Genomic DNA, 17956 nt, shown 5'->3' on the forward strand with positions numbered 1-17956 from the left:
TTTGTTAACAAACATAATAACACAAAAATTTTCATTGTGGTAAACAAAATAATAATATGATTTAAGAAAGTTTTTTTTCTTCCTTATTTGTAAAAAAATCCTTATGTGATACAAAAAGTAATATTATTTTTGAAATCTGCATAGCTGAATTATGGAAAAATCCATTATTAAAACCAAAACAACTTTTACAAAGTTTAAATTCTCAGGCCTGTGTAATTAGACCTCTCAATCCAACTAAATCTTGTGAATTAATTCCAATATCACAATTTCTTCTAAATTTTCAAAATAGAAATTTCTAATTTTTTAAATAGATATTATCAAGTACATAACTTTAAATTTTAAAAATTACAAAAATGAGGTTTTTAGTGTAAACATAACATTATATAATTATTTTTTCTGACTGCATCCCTGATTATAATAAAACAAAGAAAAAATATATATATACATGTATATTTATGTGCCTTTTATTACTTACTTCATAACATTCACAGTAGTTCTTTAGACACCCAGATCGCTTACAGTTACAACCTTTTGTATGTCTTCGTTCCTGGTCTCCTTCTTTGGACTTTCCTGGAAAGAAAGCAGTTATGTAGTTTCACTAAATCTACAAGGTACATTACAGTAACTTTTGGATTAAATAAAATTATCCAACCACTGTATTTTTAAGAAAGAAAAAAAAAACAAGAGATTAAAAAGTTCTACAATAACAGAATTATTCCACATATAAAACTATACACAGTAAATTACAAATACAGCAACAGAACTGTCATTTAAATTCAAAATACAAGTTTCAAGTTTAAATGTTACAAATTAAGACTGGAGTACTGTTTCTTTCTACAGTAAATCTTACATGGTATAAAACTGACAAGTCATTTCTTCTCCTCTAATTTTACTGTACTAGCTAGAAAACAAACATGGATTTCTTAAACATTGTAATCAAAACACAAACATATTTTAATTAGTGTGACAAAGTTAACCTCTTTCCCAATAAATATAAACTTTACTCCTCGGGCAACACTATTATTTCTGAAACATTGTTGATTTTTTTATTTTAAATTATATATACATTTTAAAAATATCAAACTTCTCCCCAGGCAACACCATTATTTTTAAAACATTGTTGAAATTTTTTATTTTAAATTATATATCTCTTAAAAATATAAACTCTGCTCCTCGGGCAACACCATTATTTCTGAAACAGTGTTGAATTGTTTGATTTTAAATTATATATCTCTTCAAAATATTACTGATGGATGGAGTCTGTACAATAAACTGAAATCAAAAAGCTGGTGTGTCAGGAAGAATAAGCAAAAAGGAGAACTAGGAATCTCTAAAAGAAGCTTGGACTAACTTGTAATTTTTTTTTCTTTTTATTTGTTTACTTATGTTTTTTTCTTTTTTTAGACTTTAGATATTTCTATTTGTTCACAATGTCCCAAAATACTTTGGCTACTTTGAGTTTTTCATTTAGCCTGTATATCATAGATACCATAACTTTCTGGTTTAAATTTTTGTAATATTTCTAACTCCTGATATGTTTTCTTTTCCTTTTAACTTTTTCTACTGATATCTCTATGAAGAAGTATATTATGTAAATAATCTATGATGAAGTAATGTTAATGTACCTCTTTCATAACAATGAAGACAAAACACTGATTTTGTACATCATTTTGAGTAAAACTGTAGTTTCCTTAATATTAGCAGGAATTATTTTTCATGGTTTTACACTGAAACTTGTTTTGTGGGTTTTAACTTTCGCAGAAAAATTAAATTGAAAATACATCAATTAAAAACGTTTTTAGACATCATTCTATTTTTCTAAGCAACATTTTAATACTATAAACCATTGCAATCACGCTGTGCAACTGAACTGAAACCAATGAACTTGTCTGGGTATGTTATGGCAGGCACTGCAGGTTCTTAACTGACTACAGCTGACTTCTCCTCGTTGTTTGCTGTTTACAGCTTACAAGTTACAATTTTTTAGCAATATCAAACAAGCAACAGTTAACAGCCCCACTCGCAATGATCCAAGCCAGAGAGATGTTATCGTCGCAGTTGATATATGCTGGCAAAACAGACAGATGCCGTCCAAAGGTTGACTTTCCTAGTGGCTGGGATATCACGCATACCAAGACACAGTGGTCAACCAATGAAAGAATGTTTAGGTACGTCGACGAGATGGTCATCCCCTACTTCATGAGAGCTTGTAAAACCCTAAAATTATATTGCACAGATAGAATGCAGCCACTGAATTGTCAGTAAACAAAGTTTAAAGATGAACTGATAAAATACTTCCTTCATTGGTAAGCCAGCAAGGTTATGTCTTTATTGAGAGGCAGCCCATATACAGAGAACTAGCACATGGCCATTTTTAAACAAATCCACAGAGGTTGACTTATTAAAACCATGAGGTTATTAGTAAACGACTTGAGCTGATCCTATCAGGTTTTATTGAAGTAGGTTTTGAATGATTATCATTTGCATGTTCCCATTGATTATTATGTGTAAACAGATTTATTGTTTTGTAATTGTCATTTACATAGTACTGTGCTTCATGAATGTGCTAAAGAATAAATAATATTTGCTTGTATATATCTGTTTGGGTTTCATTTGTTATTTATTACTTATAAAGGCTTTTTATTTCAGTGAAACTACCATTCATGTAAATGTATATACCGCAAAAATAGCGAAAGTTAATACCACGCAAATAATAAGTAACTTACAGTATTTTTCATATAAATATACATTTTCAAAACTAACACAAATAACATAGCAACAACAGGCCATACTTTATCAAGATTTTTTTTTTTAACTAGGAGTACTGTGTGACTTTAACACTCTTGCTACAGGTTTGGTCAAATCTGCTTAGTTTAATACCCCAAATTAACCGTTATAGTTTCCATAGTATAACTTCTAATATGCTTTGTCTATCTGTACAAAATTCTGTAAGCTTTAAGTCTTTTGTAGATAAAAAATCAGAATTGTTAATGAAGTATTTTCACTAAATATTACTCCATGAATATATGTAGTAAAAGTGTTGACTGCTCTGAGTGCAAAGTTATTTTTATGTTAAGATTAAAAATACTTTTCTTCATCTGAAAACTGTCAAATTTCATTTGAACAATCTTTAAAACTTTCTAAATAATGTCAAATGTTTTTTTTTTCAGTAAAACTTTATGTTTTATGTTATTTTTTCTGTTGTGACTCTATACAAGGTTGGTCAATTTGACCAACCTCATAACCTCTATAAAAAAATAAGAAATATATCTAAATTACCCTTTTTTCTTTCTAGAATGACTTCAAATGGAAACATGACACTACATTTGTTATCCTAAGTAGCTTTGAACTTGTAACAGTATACATCTATTTATACTTAAATTTATTGCTTTATTGCACTTTGAACCTGTGCAATTAATAATCCCACCACACAAGTTGTAAATCACTTTGCGAACATGTAGCTCATGTTACCTTATCAAATTACATAATGCATGGGCTACTTGGGAGCATACCTCATGAAAATTTTTAATTATTCTTATTTATTTTACCTAATCTAACCTAAAATGTTTCTCATTTTCACATTTGAATTACTTGTATAATAATAAATAAAGAATACAAATGAAAAATAAGAAATATTGTACTTTCCTGGGTCTTTTATTTTTTGCAGTCACATTTTTTTACACTATTGGTACTACTGCATTAAATAATATATTTTATTTAATTAAATAATGCACCTAAGAGCACAGAATAATAACACATAAAAAGCACATAATTATGAGATAAGAACTGTTAAACATTCAGTTAAGTTCATCGATGTATTTCCCATGGGAATAAAATTTTAACTGGAAGTGAAATAGACAATTCTGTGTACAGAAAATAACATAATACTTTATTTGATAGATTAAAAGTTGAGCTTTCTATCGGACATAAATACTATATTAAACATCAGAGAGAATTATTGGCAAGTTGTGAAAGACAAGATGTTACAGGTGGGCCTGATTTTCTAGTTTATGACTCCATAAACAAATAAAATTGAAGGCTATAAAAATCATGCTTTGTCTGAGTAATAATTATATTATAATGAGTATTTCATGTTGAATTCCATACTTCTTGGATGGTTGGTAAATAAATTAAGAGGGAAGACCGAGAGAGCAAATATCACATTGTTCATACTAGGGGAGATTAAGGAATTTTTAAAATATTTTCTTATAAAATTAAGAACTTAAAGCTTATATAATATTAAAATTTGATTTTGATATCATTTGATACCAAGTTCATTCGTATACCATGATGATAAAACAGTTTAATTAAATTTTTAACGAAACTCAATAAAACTTGATGACATGCAGAAATGGATGATCATATGGAAAGAATTAACTGAGTTTAAAAAATGAAACAGAATAGTCAACACAATAAGTAATAAAATGAAACACTCTTTATACAATTCTCAAAAACAATCAGAAAGAATGTATTTATTGAAGAGAAATTTCTGTATCTTTATCAATATCTGTATCTCTCTAGAACTGACTTTAAAATCTGTATCAATCCAAGAAAGCATTATATACATGAAATAACAATGCTATTCTTCTCAGAGCTTATGTGTTGCCCATGCTACTGTTTGCCATTAACACCAGAAAACAATGAAGGTTACATCCTTGAGGGTCACCCAACCTGCCAATGTAAATTATCATTGTCTACTTCTACATAGTATGCATAATTTTACAGAACTCTCTCCCAGGAAAAGACACAAGTGAAACCTTAGATAAATGATACAGGAAAATAGGTAATTAGGGAAAAAGGAACTTAGTTAATTCCTTGACTAATGTTCTATGTTAACCCTTTTTGATAATAAGACAAATGCATGTCATGATTTTTTAAGATTTACATTCATAATTTAATTAAACTACTTTATTATGAATGTATACAAATAAACTTGGCATCAAAATACAGCTAATAAACTGAATTTTATTACAAGGTTTAATTTCTTAATTTCAATATGAAATATTTAAATAAATTCTCAACCTTCCCTTGTCTGTGTAAAATGACATTTGTTCACTCCGACTTGCCTATTTTTTACTTTTCCATCACCCCACTATGATGTCCTCTCTTTCACAAATTGTTAATAATTCTATCTGATGTTTGCTCTTACATAATTTATAACCAACAGAAAGACAAACTTTTAACTTACTGAATGATCTAGAATGCTACCTTATTCTCAGTAGAGATTTTTAGTTATTTTGCCTATACACTGAAAAGTATTAATATTATTGTGCATATATGATATATAGTTATATATTTAAAGTAACTTGTTGAAAGTTGCCCGCTGATTCCAGTGCTAAACTTTAATCTGCAATGTTTATGTTAATTCAGCTTAAATTGTTAATTTATTATAGTTTGGTTAAGATATTCAATAAAAGCTACACAAGAGCTATCTGCACTAGCTGTTCCTAAATTTGAAACAATATGACTTGATAAAAGGTAACTAGTCACTAGCACCCACTGCCAACTTTTGTCTGACCAAGTAGTGAAATTTGACCATCATTTCTATAGTGCACTTGTGGCCCCAAAGTTTGAAGTGTGTTTTTATGGCAATGGGATGTGAAATAAGGAATCTGTAATATACCTGATACTGACAAATAAAACTTGTAGAAACTTTGTCATATAGCTGTTTTAAAAGTTTATTTATTTAAATTCTAGATTTGTTTTAAGTAAGTAAAAAAAGGAGTTACTGATAACTTTGAATCAAAAGTAAGCCAACTATACAGACAAGAATTAAGAAGTAACTTATAAATTAATGAAGCTAATCTTGTATAACAAACTAACTAGAAGTATCTAATGTCATAAATTAATATACTAGAAAATTAAAATCTACAATGATTACAATGCACTGATCAATCAACTAAATAATCTTACTGTTAACAATATTTTTGGTCATACATTTCAATAATATCTCATGAAGTTAAAGGTATTCATGATGTACATGTCCACCTCTGGTACTGAATAAATTGATTATAAAAAAAATCTTAAAAGACCTATAAAAGTTTTAGTTCAACATTTTCAAAATGAGTTTGAACTTTAAAAAAAAATGTAGCTTATAAGTCTGCATAAAATCAAACAATACCTATTTTTGGATGAAAAGCCATTGGATTTCTTTCCAAACATGACCTGATAGCTTTTTGTCTTTCTTCCTCATGATCAAGGTTATTGTAACAGTTTGCACAATTACAGCTATTACAAAACTTTCCATTGGCAAAACAGTCACAGTAGCTATAAATATAAAATCAATAAACTGAATATATTTTCATATGTTAAAAACTAACAAATTCAAGTAAAAAAAAATTATATTTATCTATTTCCTACTTAGGACTCATAATAATGCTTAATCAAAAGGACCATTACAACGGCTCTATCTCATTTCACTGGCTAATTTTCTTAGCAGTATGCAACCAAAACCTTACAAGATCAAATAATTAAGTACTTTTATTATACTCTAGGAAAAACTTGTAGTAATAAATATACATTGATCAGGTGAACACTAAACAACAATTTTAAATTAAAGGGTTTTGTAACTTACACATGTAAAATTTAACACTGTACATTATATTTCTGGAGTTGGTAGCATCAAACTTTTATTGTGTAAGTGCGTTCAATAAAATACTTTTAAACTTTAGATATAAAATTTCCAGGATGTACAGTTTTCAAAATAAATATTTTAGTACTAAAACAAAAACAAAAAATAGAATAATTTCAATGAATGTGTTGCAGTTATAGCAAATATATAAAACCTTTTGGTCTGGATCGTGAATGATAAATGACATGTTTAAACTCAAATGGCTTAAACAACAAGTTAGGCCAACAAGTGATAAACTATATCATCAAGCCCACAAGATATGGATATGTGCATATGCAATGAACTACGTAGTCGGCCCCATGGACAATAAAGTACTTGTTCACCCAAAAGTGATAAACTACTTGCTGGGCATTAGTTACCAATTTATATCCATGACTTTTTAGTGTGTGCAGAAACTCATTTTTGTCAACAATAACATCTCAACTCTGATTACCCTCTGAAGCACAAAACACACGTGTGAGACTTCATTTCATTCCAGTTTCTCAGTTATATTAACCGAGTTTCACCTAAAGCACAAATCAGATTTGCTAAATAAAAAATCATAGGCAACTAGAGACAAACAAGTTTACACCATCATGGCAGACTGAACTGGTATTGCTTGAGAGAAAAAAAAAGAGGTGGGTTAGAAGATGGAGAGTCATTACTCAAACACTAAAAACATCAAACTAAATTATGCACTTCCTTATACATTGATATTTACTCTTTAAATTATATCAGAAGCGAGCAGGAAGAAACAATGTGCCATTTATTGTTAGTTACTTTAAGATTCAAATTAAGCAAGAAAACAACAAATTTTATGCACTTGAATAACGTATATAATCATGAATGTTACAGAAACATTTCAGTGGCTGATATTACAATGGTGAAAAACTTTATTTTAGAATGATCTTGATTCACTTAGAATTCACTTTTTTGAAATCTCCTGACTCTCATTTGCTAAAGCAGCTATACTGATTAGCCACTGATGAGGAAATTGATTATAATTTTAAGTGTTCATAATTCGGAAAAAAAATTGTTACTTAGAATAAAAAAAATAAAGACGGAAATAGAATGTAAAACATTCGAAACTTCACAAAGGTTATGAAATTCATTTCAATGCATACTGTAATTAAGACAAGGCAATGTAAACAAAGGTCTTAACAACCATGCCAAAAATACCAGCAATCATATTGTCTGTAACAAATATAAACAATTTACTAGGTATAACATCTTACAAGATATATGATTGTTAAATCAAATAAGTTAACATATTTTGGAACAACTACTTCAGAAATATAACCAAAGACTTTCCATCCAAGTGATTTATTCAGAATGATTGGTAAAACAAGTTGCACAAATATACTTGAAACAGTAATATCAATTTACCATTAAGGTTATTGACAACTCAATCTAATTGTAAAATGGTTTAAATTAATGAGCTTATTTACGCTTTCTAGATCTAAAAAGGGCCTTTGGCAGACTTTAACACAAACAACAACTTTACTTGTACAAAGATATTCCCCACAGAGAAAGTAAATGGTTGATTTATTACTGGAAATATGTCTCTAGGCATCGAAAACTTTAAAAGAGAATTATAAAATCAAAGTTAAATATAGCTAAAATATATACCAGATAGTAATTATATGATCATATAATTATAAAAGCATAATTTAAAACTGATTTAAACTTACAGTTTTAAACATTGGGATTTGTTGCAGTTGCATGGTCTTCTTTCTTTACAATCTAGAGCCACCCTACAATATCACAAAAACTATTCTTTATACTTCACTTCTGCTTATAGAACACCAAAAAATATTAGTTTATACATTATAGATGACCATAACCATCATAAGAAAACTTCAATAAATAGCCTTTTTAAAACTACTGCTATTACAAAGTGTGAGAGAGCAATACCCTATTAATCTAATTAATTCATATTTGTAGATGACTGAAATTTCATTCAGAAGAATATAATTTCAGCCAGTCTCATGAATACTTGTTACAATTTAATTGAAAAACTTCTAATGGTATCTCCATGAAATAATATTCAAACAGACTGAACAGAAAGTGAACCAAGTAATATAACATTTTTAAGAAAAAAAAGGGGTTTAGTTATTTTATGTAAAGTATTTGTTGCAATTATTTCAACTTTAATTACACCATTTTCGAATTTTTAACTATTCAAAACAAAGAATAAGATTTATCTATTATGCATTAATTTTCAATCATGTTCTGAGAGGTATAAATTTAAAAAATATTACAATATAAATGTCAAATAAGCATAAATAATTGTTAATTTGTTTTATCATGCTTTGACTGGTCATTATAATGGGTGGGCTCCAATCAGACAAGATGCCTAATATAATATCCACTCACACACACATTTGTAGAACATACTAAGTATTCAAAAGCATATGAGACTGATCTTGCAGTGTCATAGGTAATTTGTGTAAAAGAAAGGAACTTTTTATCTTCAAAGGAGAATGACAGTGGTAGTTAGTCTAGTTGGAGAGTCATTTTCGAAGATTGTTTGTTTGAGGAGCTGCTTAAAGACATCAGTGTCAATCAACAGTAACAGTGAAAAGGTAATACACCCATCAATTAGAGAAAGTATCCACCAACTTTTTATGATTGAGGAAAAAGAAAATTGAACAGGTTTATAAAGTGGAACAGACAGCAAATTCTGTTTCACCTGGCTAGTTCTTTCAACAGCGGTCAAGATTCAGCAGCCCCAATTGCACCATGTGAGAGAAATTACAAAAACTATTAATAGCAGGAAACAAAAAAATCTGAAAAACTACTTATTTCAGATGCAAAAAAAGTATAGCTTCAATTGTGTATGATATATATATAACGACAAAATTCTTTAGCTTTTGGCAGATATATATATGTTATACCTCAATACCATGTTTATGGTGATCTTAATAATTTATTTCAAAGCAAATAGAGAAATAAGAAAGAATAATTCAGAAGTTTTCAGACAAAAATATGATTCTTTTTCTTTCATTAACTTTAATCACACCAAATAGCAGCTCTCAATATTGCAGTAGTTTGAGTTATTAAAAATAGCACTTTACTAGCAAGTGCTAGTGGGTAAACCCTTTAGCTGAGTTGATAGAGCATTCCTAGTATGTAAATATGTTACACGTTCAAATTCGAAATGAGAATATATATGTGTAATGTAAAAATAAATTATCATGATATTAGCAGTGTCTAGCAGGCAAAAACTCAGTACAGTATGCTTAAGATAGCAACCATCAAGAGGCAATGGCATTTTTTCCCCAGTTGATAGTCCAGAAATGAACATGACCAGTTGTACGTAATTATTACATTGCTTTGAAAAATAATAATAACAGAGCTTATTATGAGAACAACATTTATTGCAGAATTCTATAACTGATCCATAAGATTTTTCTGGTAGCTTATTGCATGTAATTCTCATATTTCTTTCAATGAGATTCCTCCAGCTCAACAGCAAGTAACAGACATGCACATGGTGTTTCATTCTTTTTATTACATATTTTTTGTATATATTAGAAAATGTAATTATTGGCAATAACACAGATCTAAAATTTAACAGTATATTAAAAAATATGAAATCAAAAAGTCAATGCTTTCTGAAAATTCATGTCAGCTTATTAGTTATATCCACAAATGGTACACAATTTGTCAGTCATATTGTCTTTTATCTTATTTTTTCCAGTGTAGCTGGCATTTTTGCAAGTAAATTGTAATGTTACTTGCTAAAAAAAGTTAGCTTCAGAGCCCAGAATAATTCCACTAGACTTACACATTTTAGGGAAAAAAGTTTAAAGTCCACTTTTTTTTGCTCATACACATAATTACTTTTAAATCATGGTTACTTAAACTATTAAAATATCTTACAATTCTCTATTATTTGGTATTTTTTGCTTTTAGATATATTTCAAAACTAAAAAATTACACTGTATACTAAATTGAAAAAAAAAGATACATTTGGTATACTTAGCACTACACAGTACAGAGTTAAATTGGTAATAATGAAGAAATAATTATTTTTACACAAGTAGTTTCTAAATATTTAGTGTCCTTCTTAAAATGACTGATACACTTGCATAAAGTTATTTTGATGTTCATTTATCACAAATAATAAATACATCATGAAAATCTAATTCATTCAGAAAGTGAGGCCTGTTATATCAAAACTAGTATTCATATGCACAGATGGATGGAAACAACTGTTTATCTAAAAACAAAGTGGTCTTAACCATGCTCCCTAGGATCAACTCAAATAACCTAATATAGTTTGGTAACTCTCTACCTACCCATTAACTTGATGTCTTGAAGGAGCAGGAATAGGATTTGACTGATGTGTTACAGACTCTAGGCCCTGTGGAGGTGCAGTAGCAGCAGCTATAGGAATATAAGCTTGTTGGTGGCTGTTAGGAGTCTCAGTATTAGCTGATACAGGTACTGGTAGAATATTTTGTCCTTGGCCAGATGACAACAGAAAGTTGGTGGATAAAAGAGCACCTGATGACACTTGTTGACCCTGTTGTACCTGAGGAATATAACAAAGTACTAATTTAGCAGAATCATAAAATTAAAATCTTCTACTTGCAATTATAGATTGATTGCAAACATAAAACAAAAAATCTACTGCACATATCTGCAGCCCCATCTGATTTATAAGAAATATTCAAATTAACAAAATAGCAAACATACACGCTCTCAACAAGCAAGAATGGCCATGCTAGAAACAGCTGAAAGATGCAGTTTTAAATAATACAGGGTCCATACAGACACAAGCTGAAAACATTCAGGAGTTTTCCAGGACTGAATCAATGAATTTCCAGGAACAATCAAGTGAATAATTATAAATAAAAAAAGGGCCTTTACATGCAGAATCTATTAAATGCATTAATTCGTATGGCTTTTAAGTGCAGTTTTGCCCATATTCCAGATGTCGAAAATTTTCTTGCACACATTACAAACAGCATTGTGTTTGGCTGTACTGTCACATACAAGCCAATTTTCAGATTCTGGTTTATCAAGCCATAAGACATTAAATGTGCATTTCTCGCCAGGCATAGCTTTAATTTGCTTTACATGTTTAGTCAAGCATTAAGTGTGATAAATCAATGCTTTGTTAAGTTTCAACAAACCCACGACTGCCATTTGTTAAAATTGCATTTCACATGCATGAATCATTAATGACAATAACACAGACAGCGTTCGAATCGGTAACATTTCTCACAGCTTATGCACTATATATAAGGGCCTAAGTTATGACGGTTATAGTGTATGTAATCATGTAAAAATTTTAAGAATATTAATTTCTTGGGTTTATGTGAAATGAGCAGACAAAAACTTTTTTCTTTTAAATAGTTCCAGGAGTTTTCAGGAGATTTGTACATTTCCAGGACTTTTAAGCACTTTTACAGGAGCATGTTAGTTTTCCAGGAATTCCAGGAGGTGTATGTACCCTGTAATATCAGCTTTCATCAATTTAGATTAGGATACAAAACCATAATAAAAGCTGAGAAAATGAACATACTGTAGTTTTGAGAATTTCAAAATACTCCTTCAATAAGAACAGGTTAAAAGCTGGGGAAAGCAACATATATTTCACCAAGCATAATGGTTGTATGTCATGCATACTTATATAAATATTTTATAGCAAATACATTATAAACTATGTAAGACATATTTTCTATTCAGCTCAGTATCAACTCAAGCAAGGTCCTGAATACCAAAACATTTATGTAAAAAAGTCACTTTTTAAAAAATGTTTAGTGTTTATACCAACTTTTGAAACAGATTTTAAGTTACATAAATTAGACACAGGAAGTCAACATCATGAAAACACACACACACATGCTACACCTGATTTGCAGTGATGTTTGCATGAGTCATCACTCTGAAAGATTTTCTTTTCCTTATAATACTGTAATTTAGAATTATGACTTTTTCTCTTATGTGAGGTTGTGTTCACTCAAGGTATTAACCTTTAGCAGAATATACTGCACAAATAGAAGGCATAAATTTTCAATTTACACAAATAACGCAGTTTGTTACATTTTGTCATTAAAAACAAAAAGGGTAATTTTGGAAAGTACATGGAAAATTTGGCTCAAACAGACAATTATGTGGTTTAAACAGACAAATGCAATCATATATTCAAGTATTGTATTATGTAATGAACATAAGGTTGCCCATTATTTGGCTTATGAAGTGAGTTCACACCTGAGTGAGATACTGTGCAGGTAAAACAACTAGGCCTGTCATGTTGTTACTTCCAGAAAGAAGTGCACTGGTTCCAGGAGTGAGTTGACTAATGCCAAGTGTACTGTTAGAAGCAGGATGATGAACTTGGGATGTAGTAGTAACAGTTGTTGCAGGAAATAAGACTCTCTGAGCACTACTTGATGGTTTAGAAGCAATCTGATATCAAGAGAAAAAATTAAATTAATTTGTTAAAGCTTTTGAAAAATATACTAAATATTACATCAACAGATATTTCTCTTTCAAGAGATTTCTCCATAGTTTTAAAAACTAGTCATAAAGAACCCTTTAGGGAAAAAAAAAGATATTATGGAAGTCTTGTAATTAGCATTGTTTTTCAGTGGGTTTTCCGAGACTGCAGAACAATACAGTTGGATAACCTAGGTACATGGTCCTCATTGTTCTTATCATAACATTCATGCTAAAGTAGGCTACTTAAAAATCATGTTTTTATTAGTTCAAAGATCTATCATAATATTTGTTTTCTGTGGTACAGGCTAATACAGGGGTTGGCAACTCTTCAAAGAAGACCCTTTTTTTTTCTAAGACCTAAACATTTCGAGAGCTGCAATATGCCTCAATGGTGTAACCTAGAAAAAAAAACAATTGGGGGTTTGATTCCCCTCAGTGGATTTTTGTTTTTTGCCTACCTAAGCCTTCTAAGGCATTTTGAGAGTTAGCTAGAATGTTAACAGTACGACTCTATTCTAAATAAAAAAGTTAAAAGGTTGAGATTAAATTTTTAACACCCATTATGCCTGATAGATCTCAACTTTTCTTCACAGTAAAAGTAAAGCTCAAGAGCCGAACAAATCTCCTTAAAGAGCTGCAGGTTGCTGACTACTGGGCTCGTGCCACATTTTTTACTCCCTCAGTTAATATGTACATTTTTCAAAATTTCAATATCTTCTTTCAGTTCAGTTCCAATGTAGAAAGATGTTAAAGTAAACATCTTAACTTTACTTCTTGAAAGATCTGCCTGGGACCTCCTTTTCTGCTAATTATCAATTAGCCTAGTTTCTTACAAAGAAAGCATATGCATTCAGGAATATAAACCTGTCTTTCCTTCCAGCAAATTGGGTAATTGCTCAGAATTTTACCTACCCCAGCACCCAAGCATGAGTGGACAAAGATCACATGCATAATAGCATGTGGTGTGCAAATTCTGAATTAAGTGATAATTGCATGTTTTGTATTAAAAGCAAAGCTGTAAGGAACTGTGAATTTTACCACTTGCAGAAGGCAGCACATTACCGAACTTTGACAACTGACACATAGTTTACAAGAGTAGATCAAGTCAATTACTGAGGTAATAGCTCATAAGCTTTGGATGTTCTGTCAAAGCTACTGGTATATGTGACAATGTGTAGAAGTTGGAACCATATATGTGAGTAAATATGCATTTGATTATGTGTATGCGAGGTGTGGCACACACACACACATATATACAGAACTCTAAAAAGTCATTCATAAGTGTTGTCCAACACAAAATGAATCACCCACTAAGAACACAATCAGAGGTCAACCTTTGGATGAGAAAGCAGGAATTTGATCCGAGTGTTATGTAGTTGTGCACTTAGCTGTGGATACTGACCTGTGAAGCATTATATGAAAAACAGTAAGATGTTGTTCCATTTATACTTGTGCAAATGTTTGTTTTCAAATATTCAGCAGGTACTGGATTGTAAGGAAACAGAAATGAGTAAGGAATGGCCCACATCACACCTGCAGGAAAACACAGTTTGACCACTGTTTTGTTTGTTTGTAATTAAGCACAAAGCTACACATATGGGCTATCTGTGCTCTGCCCACCACAGGTATCGAAACCCGGATTCTAGCATTGTAAGTCCGCAGACATACCGCTGTACTACTAGGGGGCAACCACTGTTTTAATAAGTGTTCTTTGGTAGCATTTCAGTTGTTAAGCTGAAATGTTAGTGAGCAAGGTGAGACTACCAGTAAAATTTATAAACAGTGTAAATTGCATAACAAGTGTAAACTTGATGTACCCAATGTTTCATTTGGTTGTGATATGACATATTTGTTAAAAGTGCATGAAAATGTGGACTGTGCAGGAATGTTGGAGGTGAGAAGTAAGAAATGTAGCTATTCTTCTTTCTGTGTAACTTGTGGCTGAAATGTCTCAAGTATTTGAAGGTTTATTTTGAACTGTATTGTGAAAGGGTTTATTTTCTATTGCATATGAAACTTTCATTACTGCAGGGTTTCATTTTGTGTTATTCATTGTTAAAGGGTAGTTTTCTAGTATTTTAATAAGTGAAGGCTGCAAAGGTTTGGTTTGTTATGAATTTTGCACAAAGCTACACAAGGGCTATCTGCACTTGTTGTCCCTAATTTAGGAGTGAGAGACTAGAAATAAGGCAGCTAGTCATCCCCACCCACAGCCACCCCTTTTACCAATGAATAGTGGGATTGTCCATCACATTATAATCCCCCAACAACTGAAAGGGCAAGCATGTTTTGTGGGACAGGGATTTGAACCCGCAAGTTGCGAGTAGAGCACCCTATCCACCTGGCCACACTGAGACAGCTGCAAAGGCAAGCAAAATGTTGATGATAGTGAGCTTCCACGGTTTAAAAAAAAAAAAGGATGGCATCCAAAAAGTGTTTGATCTATTACGATAGCTTATATGGATACCAAACTATGCAGTCTCACCAGACACACATAGTTTTGACTGGGGTTTCCTGACCTACTGGACCTAGCATTTTGAATCCCGATTTTACCTATTTGAAACCAAATTCTTAGCCCTTCTGGCAATGCTGTTGTCAACTGGCCAGTTGTTGATCATTATATTAGTGCTGCAAAGCACATCCTAAGACCTGCAGTAATTCAAGGTAAAGGGTAACTACAGTTTCAGGATATCCAGGTTAGGAACCTGATGTGCCATAGTTCATGTTTTACACCTTTACTGGGAAGGCAACTACAGTTTTGGCACACCACAGGAAATTCCTTGGACTGGCTCACAAATTATTGGAGACGATTCCTTTTGTGTAATTAACCATGAAACAATTGAATCATCACAACATGGTCAGACTGAAGTTCTTTTTTTCTACAAAGGTAGTGAGAAAAAAAAGTGTGATGAAATTCATTCCCAAAAGGGATCAGTGTAGTAAAACATTATGATGAATCACTATGAATATCATTTGTAAAGTCATATATGTGTCAGCTATTCCACTGTTTAGCCTACCTTCATTTCATGGAAGTCTGTCATTGAGACATCAACCCATAGAACTTACTTCATGATCAGAAAATACATTTGTTTGTTTGTTGAATTTCTAGCAAAGTTAATATGAAGGCTATATGTGATAGCCATCCCTAACTTTCAAGTGATAGACTAAAGGGACAGTAACTAGTTACACCACCCACTATTAATTCTTCGGCTTTTCTTTATCACCGAACAGTGGGATTGATCATTATATAATAACACTCCCATAACTGAAAGGATGAGTATGTTTGGCAATGGGTTTTCATTCCATGACATGCAGATCGTAAATTAGTGGCCTAACCACCAGGCCATGACAGGTCACCGAGACAGTTCTAAGGTTGTATATATGTAAATTTGTATGGGTCTACATTATATGCGAGATAGTTTATACATACTTTTATACAAGAATGTAGTTTTTTGTAAATAACTTTGTTGGTGTACTTAATTCATATGAAGTTTAAAGATAATTTTGATTTGTAATGTCTTATTAGTGCAAAAAACTGCTTTAATTTTGTATTTTTTTGTTGTTGAAAGGTTATTTCTTGTATCAAGTTGATGTATGATGCCTCAAGTAGTGAAGGTTTATTTTGAACCATAGTGTGAAGGGGTTTATTTTTTTTATTGCATGTGAAACTTTCAATACTTCAGGGTCTCATTTTGTTATTCATTATTAAAAGGTTGTTTTCTAGTATTTTAATATGTGAAGGCTGCTTTTGTTTGTAGATATTTCTGTATTAAAAGGTACTTTTTAATATGTTATAATTTAAAAAGAGAATGTAATTTTTAAGTACAAATGCTGTTTCGGAAGAAATTTTGTTGTGCTCGCAGTTGATGCATGTTAATGGGTATTTTTACATCCATTATCATTGTTCAAATGCATATGTTTTTTGTATATGCAACTTTCTTTGCTTAAGGGTATATTCTTTTTTTTTTTTATGGTTTTGTCATTCTCAGTCTGTTAGACTATCCTCTCCTGAAGGGGTAGGTAAACTGTGTAACCATTTTTCTTTGTAGTATTGGTAGTATTGTTGGGCAAGTGATTTTATTGGAGAGATGATAAGTTATACAATTTCTCAAGGGACATGCAATTAAAGTTACTTTTGTTTCTGTAGTTTTAGAATTAGGGATGGCCAGGTCAGTCTAAAAATAAAGAGAGGATGAAATACAATCCAGGACTGTAGGATATGGTGTCTATTCACTTAGTTACCCTGTAAGTTCTTGGAAATTTCTTTATTTTCTTTCAGTTTAGTTTGGATGTGGAAAGTTGTTCAAGTAAATAACTATTATCTTTGTTTCTTGCTAGCTTTTTCTGTGACATCTTTGTCCACTAACTGGCAATTAAATGAGTTTTTTGCATGGAAGATAGCAAGTGGCATCCACTAATAGAAACGTGTCTTTCCTGCTAGCAAATCAGACACTAGCCCCGAGTTTCATCACCACTACCAATTATATGTTTCGTATTAACCCTATTGCCATGGGTATCCTTTACTGCGCATGACACAAAGTTTTAGTGTCTTACATTCAAAATTTTATTAATCTACTTTTTATGTTATACCAGTTAGTATAGCATAAAATCTTAGCTAATAATACATATTTCAATAGTATACAAGTTTTAAGTCCTTAATTCTACAAGACAATATTTAAAAAAATCTTAAATTTCCCCTAGTGTGACACATTTTCTCTAGGTATCTTCTTCTCTCTATTTTATCCACTACCCCTCCAAAATGTATGAAATTAAACATAAATTACTCACTATAAAATCGTCAATGCTCGGACAAACCATAATTTTTATAGCCTTCAATTTTGTTTGGTTACAGAGCTATCAAATAGAAAATCAGACCCCCCCCCCTGCCAC

At 31.0% G+C, this 17956-nt stretch overlaps 1 protein-coding gene across 2 annotated transcripts in view; it reads right to left on the reverse strand.

The window, feature by feature from the left end:
- LOC106458044 (protein lin-54 homolog) overlaps positions 1–17956 on the reverse strand; it is an 81457-nt gene that overhangs the window by 17456 nt on the left and 46045 nt on the right. For both annotated transcript variants that reach the window (XM_022384312.1, XM_013917501.2), the window contains exons 6-10: positions 12836–13033; positions 10915–11150; positions 8302–8364; positions 6122–6267; positions 476–570 (exon numbers count right to left, since the gene is read on the reverse strand). In XM_022384312.1, the coding sequence (XP_022240020.1) occupies positions 476–570; positions 6122–6267; positions 8302–8364; positions 10915–11150; positions 12836–13033 (738 nt within the window). The remainder of the gene's footprint in view (positions 1–475; positions 571–6121; positions 6268–8301; positions 8365–10914; positions 11151–12835; positions 13034–17956) is intronic.

Source organism: Limulus polyphemus, unplaced genomic scaffold (genome assembly GCF_000517525.1).
Source record: "Limulus polyphemus unplaced genomic scaffold, Limulus_polyphemus-2.1.2 Scaffold20, whole genome shotgun sequence".
NCBI classification, from domain to species: domain Eukaryota; kingdom Metazoa; phylum Arthropoda; class Merostomata; order Xiphosura; family Limulidae; genus Limulus; species Limulus polyphemus.